At 47.0% G+C, this 16233-nt stretch overlaps 4 protein-coding genes across 4 annotated transcripts; 1 reads left to right on the top strand and 3 right to left on the bottom strand.

The window, feature by feature from the left end:
• Nucleotides 1-5555: 5555 nt before the first annotated feature.
• M436DRAFT_68310 (uncharacterized protein) lies at nucleotides 5556-7580 on the bottom strand (the record flags this gene model as incomplete). Its single annotated transcript, XM_013566976.1, has 7 exons — nucleotides 5556-5644; nucleotides 5727-5814; nucleotides 6195-6230; nucleotides 6285-6709; nucleotides 6758-6961; nucleotides 7023-7441; nucleotides 7495-7580. 7 exons carry the CDS (start codon nucleotides 7578-7580, stop codon nucleotides 5556-5558), a joined length of 1347 nt encoding a protein of 448 aa, XP_013422430.1.
• Nucleotides 7581-8230: 650 nt separating this feature from the next.
• M436DRAFT_58843 (actin-like ATPase domain-containing protein) lies at nucleotides 8231-10176 on the top strand (the record flags this gene model as incomplete). The annotated part of the gene is made up of 3 exons (XM_013566970.1): nucleotides 8231-8358; nucleotides 8408-8989; nucleotides 9048-10176. 3 exons carry the CDS (start codon nucleotides 8231-8233, stop codon nucleotides 10174-10176), a joined length of 1839 nt encoding a protein of 612 aa, XP_013422424.1.
• Nucleotides 10177-12706: 2530 nt separating this feature from the next.
• Nucleotides 12707-13170, bottom strand: M436DRAFT_86568 (uncharacterized protein; the record flags this gene model as incomplete). The annotated part of the gene is made up of 2 exons (XM_013566975.1): nucleotides 12707-13029; nucleotides 13083-13170. 2 exons carry the CDS (start codon nucleotides 13168-13170, stop codon nucleotides 12707-12709), a joined length of 411 nt encoding a protein of 136 aa, XP_013422429.1.
• Nucleotides 13171-13460: 290 nt separating this feature from the next.
• M436DRAFT_68307 (kinase-like protein) lies at nucleotides 13461-14754 on the bottom strand (the record flags this gene model as incomplete). Its single annotated transcript, XM_013566974.1, has 3 exons — nucleotides 13461-13958; nucleotides 14126-14493; nucleotides 14607-14754. 3 exons carry the CDS (start codon nucleotides 14752-14754, stop codon nucleotides 13461-13463), a joined length of 1014 nt encoding a protein of 337 aa, XP_013422428.1.
• Nucleotides 14755-16233: the final 1479 nt, after the last annotated feature.

The following is a 16233-nucleotide window of genomic DNA, read 5'->3' as shown; positions in this document are numbered from 1 at the left end:
CATGATCCCGAACTTATGTCTATAAGAATCTAGGTAGTAAATTCGATTAGCTTCTGCTCTTTTGTTCGTAGATCACATTTAAGCCTATAAGCCTTAAATAGGTGGCTATAACGAGATTATCGATGTAGTCGATAAAAGAAGTGTAGTAAAGTAATAAGAAGTGGTAGCGGGCGAACATATAGTTACTTACTCGAAGATGATAGAACTTATTAATGTTTTTAAGTGGTTCTTAACAATAGAGCATAGCATCGTATAGAGTGTTACTATTCGGATTAACGAGAATCTTAGGCGGGGTGGACGAAGCACTGTCTCTATTATTAGCACTTTGTTATATCATCTGTAAAGAAGCTTACTAAGTGATGCTAGATCCTAATCTAGCTAACGTCGTATGCCTAGACGACGCTTTACTTACTTTCGGCTGTTTAGTGCGGCTATAGCGGACTCGATCTTACTACGAAGTTTTGCTAACCTTAGCAAGTGAATTTCTTTAGTCCTTACTTGCCTTAGGTACTATGTAGGCTTTTTCGATGGCTTTAATGAGCTTAGGTTCTAAGGGGTTCCCGTGCTTAGCGAGCAGCATCTTTAGCTTAGCCAACTTCTCTTCTTCGTCCCTAATCCTACTTTACTTCCGTCTTATTTCTGCTAGAAGCTCGAAGAGGAACGATTTATTCTTCCCGTTAGGAACTGGAACTCCCTTCTGTCTAAGCTCTTCTTTAATCTTATTAACTATGATTCTGTTAATCGTAATCTTGTTAGAATTGTCGTTAGCTTCGATGCTTACCCTAGGTGTCTTCGCTATACGGAAGCCGCTTCCGTCCGTCTTAGTGACGATAGAAGAGGGCAATATGGATGGTCTAGTAATGCGCTTAGGCGGTGACGCCTTACTAGGTCTCTCCGGATCGCTAAAATTAGGTCTCGAGCTTATTTAAGCTCTAGATCGAGATTTTGTCATCCCCTAGTCTCGCTATTAGTGTGGATCTTAATAATGGAGTTCTTAGTCAGAGCAGGATCTTAAGCGTGTTTACCTCGAGATATAGAGACGGACAACAGATTGGTAACCACGACCTAAGACTGCTTAACAGAGGAGTAAGACTAGTTATAAGAACCTATAGGTAATAACTTCTTTAAACGCTATAACAGATAGAAAAGCCACGTAGTAATGTAAGCCTTACATAATATCTCACTTAGTAGGAATAGTGGATGTAGAGTTGTTTAGATAGGGACAGCTAAAGATGATGCTAGGAAAACAAACGAATAACAGAATGCTAGGCAATTCTAAGCTACGTGTCGAGAGGTCAATAAGTAGAACCATTACTAAGAAGTTTATATAAGTCTATGTCTCGCGTGGGATTAAGAGAGTAATATGAAACTAAAGTTAAGTGGCAGCCTAGTTATTTAGTCTAATCTACACTACGACCTATGCAAAATGATGACGATATGTGCGGATGCTATCCTATACTATATACAAAATCCTTAAACATTTCCACCCCTTATATAGTAACCTTACATGATCTAATTTACCGCAAATACTTCGTCCGTAAGCTAGAAAGGACTGCGATCTAGCTAATTCGTGCTAGGTAGCAACCTACTAATACGTTATAAACCGGCGTCGGTTAATATTAAGTTCAGGTTTAAAGCGCGTAGGAGTGTTAACTCTCTACTATACCTTATATATCGCCTAGAAGCTCATTCGATAAGAATCGAACGCAATAATAGCTACATCTTATAAGTAATGACATCGCCGGTCTAGTATCGATAATCTTAGGCCTAATCGCGTATCGAATCGCTAATATGCACTATGTTATATTAATGAGAATAGAGTCTCTACCTAAGGATGTTCGCCTTAGAACTCGTACTTTCCATCATTCTTTATAATACTTGCTCTACTAAGAGTCGAAATGTTCACAGCATATCGAGCTTAGGCCTATAAGGCAAGATTTGTAAATCGTGGCGGTTTTAAGCTAAAAATCTATTCTTCCCTACGTAAAAGACATTTTCCTAACGGTTAGACGCCCGTTTCGAGAGGCATGTTAAATAGACTAGTACATTATAGAATGACGGTAGCTCCTGTTTCCTGGGATTAGTACTCGAGTGCTAAGAGTTAACGGCTAATAAGCACACTCCTCGAGGTTGTTAGGCGATCGCGTCCTTAGACGCAATGTTTTAGGAACCTTATAATGTATGCTATCCCTACGGCAGAGTCATAGACGGCATTACCCTAATTAACAAAGAGACGAGTATTATATAAAAATTTAGTTTAGCTTATAGCCCCGTAGCTGTACGGCTAGCTTATTAACCTCGCCTAATCTGGATGGCTATAGCATAGCTAACTTACGGCACGTGACAAAACAGTCTTAGAAAAAGAAAAGTACTAAAGGGTTTCCTAACATCCTGTTAAAGTCATTATTAGGAAGTGACCGGTATGAAGATAAGTAAGTCGACAAATTTAATTCGTAGCAATCGAGAAAGGCTCTAGGCTTCGGATTTCTGGAGTCTAGTCCTCCTACGTGCACGAAGGCTAGTTAGAAGCATTAGGCTCGATACCTAATAAGGATGTGGTGCCTACGCCTTATAGGTTAGCAGTTCGATTTTGTGGTTACGCGATAACAGCTAATCGATAGCCGAGTAGAGTTAACTTAAACTATTATATACATGCTGTTAGACCTTCTAGCACTAGTGAAAGTCATGAGCCTACAGATTCTACATAAATCGTTAATACGCTTAGTTAAGCCAATCAAACATAGTCTATATCATCATAAACTAGTGATAGGTAGTAATTTTTACGTTAATTAATTTCTTTGTTAACTATTAACACATTATGTATAGGGAATGTTTAGGAAGCATATCTACACTGTCTAGTAGTCTCGATGCATTTCCTGTTTTTTAACTATATAAAAATCGTTTAACCTCTCTAAGAATCCGTCTAGATGCGTATATCTACCTATAGTCATTGCTACGCAAGATTTATATATGCAAACGCTCTTACTTTCGTAGTAGGTAAAGAAGACTAAGGAAAAGTTACTAAAGTTAGGAGCACTTAATGTCGTAATAAAGACTTATAGACTAATCTAAACGTAATGTGCATACTCGATAAGAATGAATAAACGCTAGCTAGTATGTTAACTATAGGGCTTACATTCGCATGCCTATAGCATTAACGTTATTTAGTCGGAATCGTAAGAGGCGAAAAGCATAGCGTAGATAGAGTTCGTAAGTATGATACGTTAAGAAGACTATTCTCTTAGATGCAATATCTGCCATATAGCCTTACACTCGACTTCTCGTAGCATATAATAAACAAGTATAGATAAGGATAAGTCCTTAACGGAAACATTTGCTCCGGAGAGCTACATGTAGCTTATAATACGTAGGTTATAGATGAGCAATGGCTTAGGACACTACCACCGACTAGCTATGCTACTACATGATACACCTACCGACACTGTTCCCTAAAGAAAAGCTATAGATCTTTCCTAATATGCATGTAAGATTAATACTAGGGAGCTCGGTACGGCTTAGCTTAGAATTTTTACCTGTAGTGTCCTTTAATAATCCTTTACTAGGTCTAATAAGTGTTACTTAACTAACAAAGGGACGAGTCTTCTTATAATCTAACCGGTCGTCTTACCGGTAGTCTGCTAGGATATTAGGCAGAGGAAAAGGGTATTACCGCTTACGTCTAAGCGAGCTCTATGACCTACGCTTAAATGATAAGCTTCCTTAGAATACCTAGGTAAAACACTGCGATAAAGATGTGTTAAGCTATTAAGAAATGCTCTTAGCGCTATTAGGATATAGGAAACTGGCTCCGCTACGTAAAAGGGTTCTTAGTTAGTATAAACATTATGATTAAAGATAGGCCGATGATTTCGCGCGACTTTCTAAGGAGATAAGTGACATCTAATTTATTATAGATAACTATAGGCAGCGATCTTTTTTCTCGCACTTATAGCCTTAATCCGGACTTAAATGTAGCACTCTATATACGAGTGACTCTTTCTATGTCCATGGTCGAATATTGGTCGTCTTAGTTAGCGATATTATTAAGGTCTAGGGAAGTTCTCTTAGACAGGTTATATAGCTCTTACGTAGCTCATCACCACATCCTTTCCGAGCTGCATAGTGAGTACTATGTATAGTCCGTGCATACTTTACGCTTACATTAAATGGATCTGTGCATAACTATGCGCCTATTCTTTATAGCCTCTAGTTAATATGCACCTAGACTAGCTTACACAGAAGCGTGCTAAGAGTCTATGACCCGCTCGGACATTACTAAAGATCGGACAAGTCGTCGCACTCGGGCTTTAATAAGTACATAAGTAAGGGAAATTTACATTGACACGCTACTTCTTTCACTCCGCTTCTTTTGATTTCTACCTCCGCACCAAAATATTCTCTAACTACTATAATTCTTAAGATGACCACATAACCATTTAACGAATTTATTAGAGGATGTAAAGTACGCCGGATCCACTATCATCGCCTTAAAGGCCTAGGGTTTGGCACCACCATTTTGCTAATTACGTTACTACCGACAGCTTTAACGATCTCGAGCTGCTCGAAAAAGTGTTGACCGCGAAGCTCTAGAAGATCTTCTCTAATATCTCTCTAACTGCCTGGAAAGACTTTATGACTGGTTTAGAAAGTCTAGAAAGTATCCGTGATCTAAAGATTGCAATCGGAGAAGTGAAGCAGAGTCTTTCTCCTATGATATAGAACGACTTGCTTAGCTCGCCTAACTTTCTACTCCGTTCCCTAATGACAGTTAATTGTTAAGATGAGTTGTCTCTAGAGCAATCGCTATCACCGTTACTGAACAGCATTAGAAAGGCTCTTTAAGAAGGATTATGCATAGGTAGTCACGATGACCGCCATGGAGATAGCGAAAAATTGCGTCATCTAGAACAAAGAGCAAATTATCGAATGAGTGTTCTTCGAATCCGACTTCGACGATTATGTACGAAGAAGACTTAGGAATGCTAGGACAGGTTGGACGACACGTTCTGGACTTTGTCCCGCCCACAAGTGAGGAAAATGGCAGAGAGCCTATTAGAGGCGTACTCTGCTGGCTTGAAATCCTTAGGGGATCGAGGGTCTGGAAGTCAATCGAACCGTGGAAGAAGCGAACTGGACATGGCTCGTTTGTCGGACAGAGTACATGAAGCCATCATGGCCGCGACTGAGAATAAGGATATCTACGAGCTTTTAGCCACAGTAAGGAACAACATCACTTTTCGATGGACTCCAACTAACGATGCAGTGTTTGGCTCGTAAAGGAAACAACGATTTGTATGCCGCGGTGTCAACGGGGATACGGAGAGCCATGGCGGAGCTGACGGATGCTAGCGAGAGTACCAGACACCAGCTTACTGATTCGTGAGAGATCTATCATTCGTGTAAGCATCAGTACCGTACAATCGAAAGATCGAGGGTATCTTCGAGTTAAGCATATCCTCTCCTAGACAGGATTCACGAGCTCGAAGATGCCGACCTTATGAGTGCTAGGCTACTCGATCGAATGGTTTGATGCTCTCCTAGGATTTGGTCTCTTGTCAATGGGTGATGTTAGGATCTGTGACAGTCCATATAGAAGCGATCGCAATTGCACCTTCGTAAGACTGGATGAAAGTAGCCAAAAATCCTGTCGGAATATTTAGAGCAAATAATACAAAGAGTGAGCGCCAAACTTGTGACCCTCACATCCAACGAAGAGCGCAGCTTACCAAGTAGACGTGACGGACTTATGACTAATGAATCTCGATCTAGAAAAGCTTCGTCGATAGGATCCATCTCTGTCCACCCGTAGCTCAACTATTAATGTGCGGCCTCGGCGGACGCAAGAATGCCTTCAATTCTTGTCTGAATGTGTGACAGGTCATCGTCAGGTCTTGGGTTCATGTTACGTGACGAACGGGTACGCTAGCGTAAACATGTGGGCATCAGTGTGCCTAAAGGAGTTCAAAGCTGCTAGCTATCATCTCCCGCAACTTATGTTCCGCTCCTGATCGACACGCTGATTATGGAGCACGAAATCGACAGACCTACTGGATCTCGAAGATCTGTCAAGATACCTTCTGCCTCCGCGGTGAGATCCTCTCCCAAATCCCAATGCTCCGTCTTGGTCTTATGCCTTTCCCTCCATATGTTGGGTTTCTTCATTCGTGGCTTCTCCTTATTGGTCAGACTCTTACCTGTACCTTTGCTTTACTGACCACTGTCCACTCCGCCTATATGCACATGTCAGATGAAGTATACCATTGCTCGCATCGACACAAACTAACCTTATCATTGTTCTCTCCAACATCTCTCTTGATCAAGGCAGGGAACCAGATTGTCTCGAGTGAGGGAGTTTCGCATCCGTCGACGTCTCCCATCGTATATCCGTTGACGTCTTCCATGGCGCTTGTGTCGAAACTAATTCTTTGACCATCACGAGGAATGTGGAAAAGATGGAGACGGTATTCGGCTTCCTGAAATCGTAGAGCTTGAAGGGCTGCTATGCGAGGCTGTATGGCTCTTCTCAGTCTTCTTGCGGCTTCGGAGCTCACGGGCTTGCTGCAAGCTCTGGACACTATCCCTTCTGCTTCTGTCACAAACACTTCCAAGAAGTCTTCCGCAGCCTGCTTCGCAGACGCATCGTCATGAGCGAGGATCTCGTTGGTTGTTATGATCCACTGCTTCTTTCGTTGCTCGGAAACTTCGATCGCTGGAGAACTTTAGTTGCGCATATACCAGCAGTAAGACTTGTACTTACCTCTCATTGACCTGTGCAACTTGTTGGCTTCGGCGACGACGCCATTTGATGCGTACCCGAAAACATGGTCATCATCTAGGATGGCTAAAAGGATCTCTGAAAGGCCGACGACGACACTGTTGACTTGGAAACCAGCCGCGTTGTCCTCGAATTGTGGCACTGTCGTCAAGAGCCAATCAGCAAATTCCGGCTCGGGCCTCAGCTCTTGAGATTTGAGGGTCAGTTGGCATGATCGAGACGTCTCTCCTTTGCGAATTGAACTCACCAAGCTGCTCTTTGCGGACGACGTCCAAAACCCAGTCTCTGATGCAGCAGAAAGTTGCCTCCATGTCTCTCTGTATGGAAGTGTCCAGAATCTGCTTGCTGTTCTTGTTGAATGCCGAGATAGCCCTCTTGTAGCGCAAGCTTTCTGCTCGGATCTGCTGTATCTCGGCAGCTTTTTCGCTGATCTCCTTCTGGAGCTGACGAACTTCCAGGTCTTTCTGTTCGATGCTCTCCTTGAGACGAGACTTGCTCAGCCGAGTTTTGAGACAGATCTGATACAGTTCGGTCGCTGCCCTCTTCTCTATCTTGAGCTGCGATTCGACCTGTTCGGCGTATGCTGCCACGTCTGCGCAAGCTTGGCAAACTTCCTCGAGCTGATCGTCTGGTAGCCGAAGCTGTTCGTCTCGGACGCTGCATTCTCTGTATACACATCAGCCTTTGATCGCAGAGCTAGTCTTCCGAAGGGACCCCACTGAAACCGCTCATCTGTTGAGCACGATCCGTCAGGCTGCGTTGACTTGCTCAGTCTACTCAGGATACCAAGGAAGGGGGGTGACATCGTCTCGGTAGAGATCAAGGGGAAAGCAACTTCCAAGTGGTGCTTTGAGTAAGATAGGTGAGCGAATTGGTGCAAGAAGTCCAGGTGACTTTGTGACAGGGGTACGCTTTGACACGACTTGAACTGTATGACGGGACCTTGAAGCAAGAGGCCAATCCAGTGTGACTTTTTATGTCTGCCAGTAAGTGAGAGCGCGTTGTGTGGAGAAAGTGAGATAGCAGTGTTACACAGAGCAGGATTGGCTTCCTAGAAATGCTCGGCGGGTCGATAGACAATTTTGTTCACAAGGTGATTTGAGGCTCGGCAGGTGAAGGCTGAGCGTCCTCGAAATCGCTTTCACTAGCGCTTGCAGGTGATCCGCTCCAGTATACAATCACGATCACACATTGCGTTGTATCCACCTCCATTCCATCTGACTCATCACCTGTTCTCTGCTTCACATCCTTCTCCTCTATCCTTCTCCTCTATCCTTCTCCTCTATCCTTCTCCTCTATCCTTCTCCTCTATCCTTCTTCTCTATCCTTCTTCTCTATCCTTCTCCTCTATCCTTCCATCTACTGTCCAACCTTCCACCTAGTCTTGTCGACCCGATCTGTGTGCTGGCCGCACTTGACATCAGACAGAGCTGTCTGCGTCTCGAGGCTGCCATGATGCAACCTTCAGACTTGTCTCAAGATCGTTTGATCGTTGGTTTGGACTTTGGAACTACCTTCTCCGGTTGTGCCTTCACCTACGGTGGCAGCCAGGAGACTGCTGATGAGATTGAAGTCATCACAAAGTAAGTTCCAAAAGCATTTCGCAGTCCACATGATGACGGACTGATGTAGTTGGCCTGGATCAAACAACATCACTTCCGAAAAGGTTCCGTCCGAACTGATGTACGAGTCGGCACCATCTGGTGCTGGAGTGAAGCGTACATCCTCTGGCGATCCGATCATCGCCAAGAGTCCACGCTGGGGCTTCCAGATCAAGCCGAACGAATCCCGCCTGCGTTGCATGAAGCTCCTTCTCGACCGTCACCAGAAGTTCCCTTCTTACGTTTCCAGACAAGATCTTGGCAACTTGCTCGTGCACTGGGACAAGTCAGCGGAACAAGCTGTGTCTGACTATCTGACTGCACTCTACAGTCATGTGAAGAAAAGGTTTGAGAAACGTTTCCCTTTGATGGTAGCAACCACGCAGATCGACATTGTGATCACAGTGCCAGCCGTCTGGTCCGACGCAGCCAAGGATGCGACCATGAGAGCAGCCACGAACGCAGGAATGGGAACAAACCTGTTCATGGTCTCCGAGCCGGAGGCTGCCGCTATCTACGCTATCAAGTCCATCGACATTCAGAAGAAGCTTTGCATGGCAGGCGACAACTTTATCGTTTGTGATTGCGGCGGAGGCACTGTCGATTTGGCCTCGTAAATCTTGTCCCTGAAACTGCTCTTGCTTCGAAATCACTGACAATCTTCTTCTCAGGTTCGAGGTTTCTTCCGTCTCTCCACTGCGCTTGAAAGAGTCGGCCCCGGGCATTGGAGCACTCTGCGGCAGTGTGTTCCTCAACTTGAAGTTCCAGGATCTGGTCAGGCGTCGGATGGGAGCAGAAGAGTTTCAGACATTCTGCCGCAAAAGTCCATCTGCTTGGACTGTCGCACACAAGTACTTTGAGGACTACGTCAAGCGTAACTTCGACCCAATGGATTCTGAAGCCGAGTCTGACGACAGCCAGTTCCATGTTCCATTTCCAGGCGTGCCAGATAATCTTGCGGCTGGCATCGTTGGGTCATTCATCACTCTTACCAACGCCGACGTTTCGGAGATCTTTCGTCCGCTTGTCGACAAGGTGATCGTGCTGATAGAAAGGCAACGCAACGTGCTTGCTGCTCACGACAAAAGTGCAAAGGGCCTTATCCTGGTCGGGGGATTTGGCGCTTCGAACTATCTGTATCGATGCTTGAAGACACGCTTCGCCGACGAGGATCCTCCGCCCACCTACACTCCTTCAGCCCAGCAGTCGGAGCCGGCGATCGAGGAGGGCCCAAGATTCATCATCATGCAGCCCGAACACTCTTGGACGGCGGTGGTCAGAGGCGCTGTCTTGGCAGGACGTGATAAAGACCTTGTGGTCAGCAGAAAAGCAAGACGCCACTACGGAGTACTCTGCAGTGAAGAGTGGGATCCTTCGAGACATTCGCTCAAGAATCGGTCCACATCTCGTATCACCAAAGAGCTCAGAGCAACGAACCAGATAAACTGGTACGTGGTACGAGGACAGAATATGCCAAGCGATGAGCCAGTCTTGATCGAGATGACCGAAGACTTCTTGCCATGCGAACGACAGGGATCTGCAAGTAGCGTCGAGATCATTGTCAGTGACGCAGAGGTGCCTCCCCAAGAGTATGAGCCGACCACCGATACACGCATTCTGTGCACACTTAGTACGGATCCGAAGCCCATTCCCGCAAAGTACTACAAGAAACGAGTGGCACACGGCCAGACATACTTCTGTCTTGGACAACAATTTGGCATGACTTTCAACGGACGTTTGGTATTCGACCAGAGAATCGATGGCACAATCTACAGCAGTGTTCAAGCAGTCTACACCTGAAGTGCAAGTCTAAGATACAAACGCTTGCCGTGAGCTTGTGTACAAGCGGAGACTGATATCTGACTATGTCAAGCTGCGCTGCTATCATCAAGCAGACGGTGACGAACAAAGAGGTCGTTTTGGCCAGAATCGAGGCTGTCAGGGCGGACAGAACAAGGAGATTTATCACTTAACCGGAAAGGCGTTTGCGCCATGGCAGTATTGGATGCAGAAAAAGCAAGACGGACGGCTGACACGATGAGTTCACGGTCTTATCTAAACAGAGCGTGATTCATATAGGAAAACAAAACCCGACTGATCTTTTGTTCATCAGATAGCGAAGTGACATCAACGATGAAATGGTCAATAGGAGAATGCATCAGAGTCTCGCAATGCTCATGTCGCCAGCGCGACAGCTTGCCCTGATTGACGGCTATCATTGCATTCTTCAAGAAACCCTTGCTCTCATCATGGCTGCGCTCTTGACATTGCTGTTTTTTTTTTTAAGGTAATTGGAACCTTGCTAGTGGAATACTCTAGTTGGGCAGGTCTCGATCCGGATTCTTTACCCTTGTTGGTGGGTTTGACGTGACAAGAACACAGGACGATCTTTGCCATCGAGTCGTTCATTACCATGAATGTGTCTTGACCGGTGATTAATGGGTCAATCAGACTCTACAGTCTCAGGCAGTCCATTCTCGATTGATTCTTGTGTCGTTATCTGCATCGATGGTTGAAGGACCGGGATGCTGCATTCAGTCTCTGCTCCCGCTAACGATCTCACAGGCTTCCAGCTCTCGCTAAAGAAGACGGCACTTACATGAGATGAGGTCTAGATCCAGCGTAAAAGAGTTCCTACGATTTGACTTTGCCATACTTTCGTGTGCGCTTGTCGATTTATTCCTCACTGCGATCGTGACTGGGATAGATGAAGTCGATCGCATATGCTGCTGCTGCGCAACGTGGATCTCCGGCAGTCCAAGCTTCCACAGTCAGTCGTGAGCAGATGACTCAGCCCTCCGATCTGGGGGTAAGCCAGTCATCTAAGCAAAAAACACCCAATCACCGTCTGGGGCTGGTCTATATATCTTACCATGGGAATGTGCAACGGAATCGACGACAGGTCTACATCAGCAAGCCGCGCGCAGATCTTGTGCACGCTAAACTTCGGCTGCTTCGCCAATTAGAGCTCTAGAAGCATTTCATGGAACAGAGGATGACTGTCACCACGCATAGGTACTGTCTGGCTCTTTTCACCGCCTGAATCATCTAATTACGAGCACCGCCGGACAAAGATGTCTAAGTTCGGGGGCGCTGACCGTGGACGAGTCGATATGATGCAGCGCATACGTTTGTAAAAGCTGTTATATGAGCTCAAAAAATGACTACCGTTGAAGTCAACCTAGTTGCAAGTGGTTCGTCAGTCCACTCGAATTTCGACTTGGATTAGATGATAGCCTCGGGCTCCTTCCTGAGCAACATGGTGGCTTTTTCAGTCTCGATCGCGCTGAGCGCGGCTCTGCATAACGTCGGTTTCAACGATTCGCAGTGGACAGACTGTCGAAGATTGTTCTTGTGGATCCCGAAATAGTAAAGAATTCCACCGTTGCCACTATGGAGGCGGGCAGCTTGTCTGATTACCATCCTCGACTTCAAACACTTCAAGGTTCTCATTGGATCTCGTTGTCAGAATACCATCCTCGACACCTTCACGGCAAATTCGGTCGAGCTGGTTGCCGCTGGAAGCATTGGATTGGCCGCGTCGATTGTCGAAAAATGGTCTTGATCGTCTGTCCATTGCGTAGTGAGATTATCCTTGTCAGCTTGGGTCAGCAGTTGATTGAGTCGTCGATAAACCATTCTCTGCCAATGCTTTCATAGAACTCCTCATCTGAAGGATGATTACCCTCATTCAGTTGGACGGGTATCTGTGTACGAGCTTCACGAGATCGCAAGAAGTGCAGGACGAGATAACGAGAAGGTACATCAGCGCCTGAGAATACCCCAAGATAGAACAACCTGAGTATGGAGCTAAGCATATCGATGAAGATTGCATCGTACATGCGCCTGAGGCCTTCTCGGTAGAGACTAAAGATCTTGCTCATCCCAAGGAAGGTCTGCACGACCTCGAGAGCGGCTGTCTATCTTGATCATCAACAATGTCTCCGAATCATCGACAATGGGGCAGATGACTGGACATCAGTTTGAACGGTGGAGATGGACTGTGCATTTTCGTCCTTCTCACGACGCCGACTTGCTCATGTGAGAAAAGAACCTTGTACAGGAGCTGAGGTCCAGGTGAGCTATAGTCCGAGTCATGAGATCCGGGAAATTGTTGCTGAATTGATCGTCCGCGAGTCCATCGAGCCGCTAATTGAGTGAGACTGTACAATCGTGTCGTGTCCTCTACTAGGGGCTGCCGCAAGCGCACTGCCATTTCCTACTTCGGGAGTTGCGATTAGTACCTGTATTGAACAGCATCTGCACTATCCTGTCATGATCCTCATATGCAGTCGCTTGAGTACGCCACTAAGGCGTTTCTGGCGGATGATCAGGGGATTTTCTTCGAGCAAGACTTGAATGATCTCGTCGTAGTCAGAATACGGAGCTGATCTTTTATCGAGAAGTCCTCATAGCTGTCTTCGCGCTCAGCGAGGCCACCTGCTCGTATGATGCGATCCATGTCGTCAAGATGTTGTCGCGCATACTCTTGTAGCGTAAAGCGTCCTCGTTCTTGTAGTACGTCCTTCCACGTTTTGTCGTAGTGCTTGATGTATGATGGTACGCTGATGTTGGTTATTTGTATGTATGTGCCAGCTTGGATAAGAGCCAGAGATAGCCGGTCCAGATCGTCTATATGTGTATCTGCGAGATCTTCAAATATGGTTAGCACGGCTGCTTTTGACCAATCTTCCTTCTCGACGCACCTTCCAGTTTTTTACAAGCATTTCCCTCTGGTACACTTCGTGCTTGTGCATCGTGAACGCGACTGAGGTGCGAGTCTGCCTCGAACATGTTCACTATCGACACTATACCCCGGTGACAACGGCCAATGTGATCGCACCGCTCTATTCCGCAAGCTTCTCATCGGAGTTGGTCGATGGCTTGGTCTTTTCAAATTTTGAAGCCGGTCGGGTCAATCGCACAAGTCATGCATCAAGAAGGAAAACAAAGCCCACCATGATACTCGAGGGGATTCGTCATTTGTGTAAATTGATACATACCTTGTGCCGTCTGTAGTACTTCCAATACCCGTCGATAGAGCGCTCGAAGACTTTGTTATCGTCATGGCTAGTCCAGAGACTCTAGAACTTGAGATAACGGTGTTCCAAAAGACCAGCTGCGTCAGGTCGTTCGTCGGCCTCCAATGCTAGACAAGACTCAGCGAAGTCAAGGCCGTCTGCACCAAGCTTGTCAGTGAGCCCATTCTTGAACTCACGTTGAATCTTAGTGTAGAAGCTGGCTTCCACTTTCGCCAATGCCTCAAGCTCGGCACGCCATTCTTCTTGTCCTGCTAGAGACTGCCAACCCAATGTCGCGAGGATGGCGAGCATCTGAATCTTGTCCGCAGTAGGCAACGTAGGAAGCTCTTCCTTACCTTCGTCATCACTGAGATCTGGATGATCCCCAAAGATTTTGTACTGCAGAGCTAGCGTCAGAGCCGGAAAGCAGAATGCCGGAGCAGCTTTGACGATGAACGTAAGGACACAGCCGATACCCCACACGTCAAGAGCGTGATAGCATTTGCCTTTGTACTTGAGACGCTCTGGGGCCATATAGTACGGGGTGCCGCCAAAAACATCCTGCCGATCATGTCAGTCACCACCGAGCACGTTGGAGCAATCCAAGCATCCACAGCGCTGGTGCAATCACCCAGGCCCAGCTCCACTACACTACCGAAGTCTGCAAGCTTTAGGGTGTTGGTTCTCTTGTCGACGAGGATGTTCTAGGGCTTGAGATCACCATGAACTATGCCCTCTCCGTGGATGAATCTAGTAGCGAGACAGAGCTGGCGAAGAAAGCTGGCGATTCCCGGCTTGGAGAGAAGACCTGCAGCCTCGGCGATGAAGGTTGTAAAGTCGCAATCAAGCTTTTCCATGCAGATGTTCGTCATAATCAGGTTGGGCGTTGAGCCTCCGGCGTGGTCATGGTAGTGCTCGACGATGTGCTTATGCTTAAGGCGTTTCATGATATCTGCCTCGTAAGTTGACACCGCCTCGATGTACCCTTCCAAGGTCAGAGTGGCATGTTTTTTCTGCACTTTTCGCCACTCTGCTTTCGCTATGGCCCGGTCCAGGACCAAGACCTTTACGACAACGACACGGGCTTTGTCGACGCCTTGAGTGTCCACGTTGACGTTGTTTCGGCGACACCTCCAGATGCTCGAGTTCTAGGCTAGTGTGTGGAGTCAGTATTCAGCTTCTGAGCAGCTTCAGACAGGCTGAGCTTACTGTGACCAATTGGTTCCTCATCGATCGGCTCGTAGTTGTTAGAAGGACGTTGCCACGGCATGCTGGCGTCGGATGTTGGGGCAGACGCCGAGGAAGATTGCTTCGGAGAATCCGAGTTGGTTTCGAGGGCTAAAGTTGGAGAAGGCATGTTGACCTGCGTAGAGTGTGGGCGCTCGAGGTGCTTGTCGGGTTCGCGTTGGTGTATAAGGGCGGAAGGTTGTGTGGCCCCTCGCATTTAGTGAAATTGCTTTAGATCCGCAGAGTGGTAATCGAGGGGACGGTTAAAGACTCGATTGGAGTGTTTGTTTACGGAGTCGAGGGCGTGGACGATGCTAAGGACGAGCGAGCGAGCGATGTCGTATGCTGGAAGAAGCATAGGTGAGCACGCGTCGTGGTCTACAAAGTGGTCGACGCTGTGAGTGCGGTGGCGGAAGAAGTTTGTGGTTAGTGTCGAAGTGTTCGACATAGCGCGAGCCACAGTGTGAGTCGAACTTGGTCTAGCACAAGAGTGAAGCGACGGATGGAGTTGGAGCCCGCTTCACTACTCGAGTTTGCTTGCAGAAGCTGACCACACGGGTACTTATACGCGTGATCGAACACACGCCTTTGGCTTCGTGGAGAAGACGAGAGGACAAGAGAATGAGAGGATGAGAAGACGATAGGACGAGAAGAGCCTTGTGGTGGACTCTGACCGATGGACCTCGGTGTAAAAGCAGTGCCAATTCGCATGCCGGCCCGTCGTGATCGTGCAGCAGGTGGTGCTATTACACACCTCGGCGGAGGAACAAGACTTGAGGTGAGATTTTCGCGAATGTGCTCGACAGCGGCTTGCGAAGGAAGATTAGTGTACTTTCTCCACCAACGAGAGAGGAAACAGGTGGTAGAGGACTGACTCACACTATAAACTCGCGGCAAGGTGAACATCAGATGAAAAAAAGCAGGGTCATGATGACAATTTTATGGGAAAGACTTGACTTGCGTGGCGAGCTTTTAATGAACGTATGCTGCCTCTGTGCTTGAGAACAGAAAAAGAGGACGGTGATATGCCGGCAGCCATGCATTTGTATGCATGCGACTACGCGCAGCATGGCAGGCTCCTATCCGGAAGCCATTCTTCCAGCTTGAGATGCAAGATCCTCCATCTTGTATTGCGACACAGTCCAAAGTCGGTCGAGGCCTGCTAAGTCCGATGGCTGAGTGTTCGTCTACAACATTGCACACTAGAGCCAGAGGTGCAGGCTGACAGTTGGCAGGTTAGACCATCTCAAAGAACCAGATGTATTGCGATTCGATGTTGTATCGTGGCATGGAGGCGGAGAAGGACGACGTGGACCAAAACAGTGCCAAGGCAGGTTCGGCCCGTGCATGACCAGACCCACATTTGCACGAAATACACGTGTGGGGCTGCGCACTGGCCACCAGCCTCCCGTCAGCTTCCGTTTGTCGCGTTCTCCTACGGTCTAAACCACCATCGCCATGCTCTGCAAGTCAGTCTTGTGGTAAAGATCAGAGGATCCTATCGCGTTCGGCACACCGTTTGCATCCTCACTCGATCTCTCCACTTCAGCATCTGGGTCGACACTTGGTGTCACCTTGCGAGCAATGCTTGATCGTTGTTCAGATAGCC

This window comes from Aureobasidium namibiae, assembly GCF_000721765.1.
Source record: "Aureobasidium namibiae CBS 147.97 unplaced genomic scaffold scaffold_32, whole genome shotgun sequence".
Lineage (NCBI taxonomy): Eukaryota > Fungi > Ascomycota > Dothideomycetes > Dothideales > Saccotheciaceae > Aureobasidium > Aureobasidium namibiae.
The sequence above is the reverse complement of the archived record's forward strand: the minus strand, read 5'-3'. Positions and strand labels throughout refer to the sequence as shown.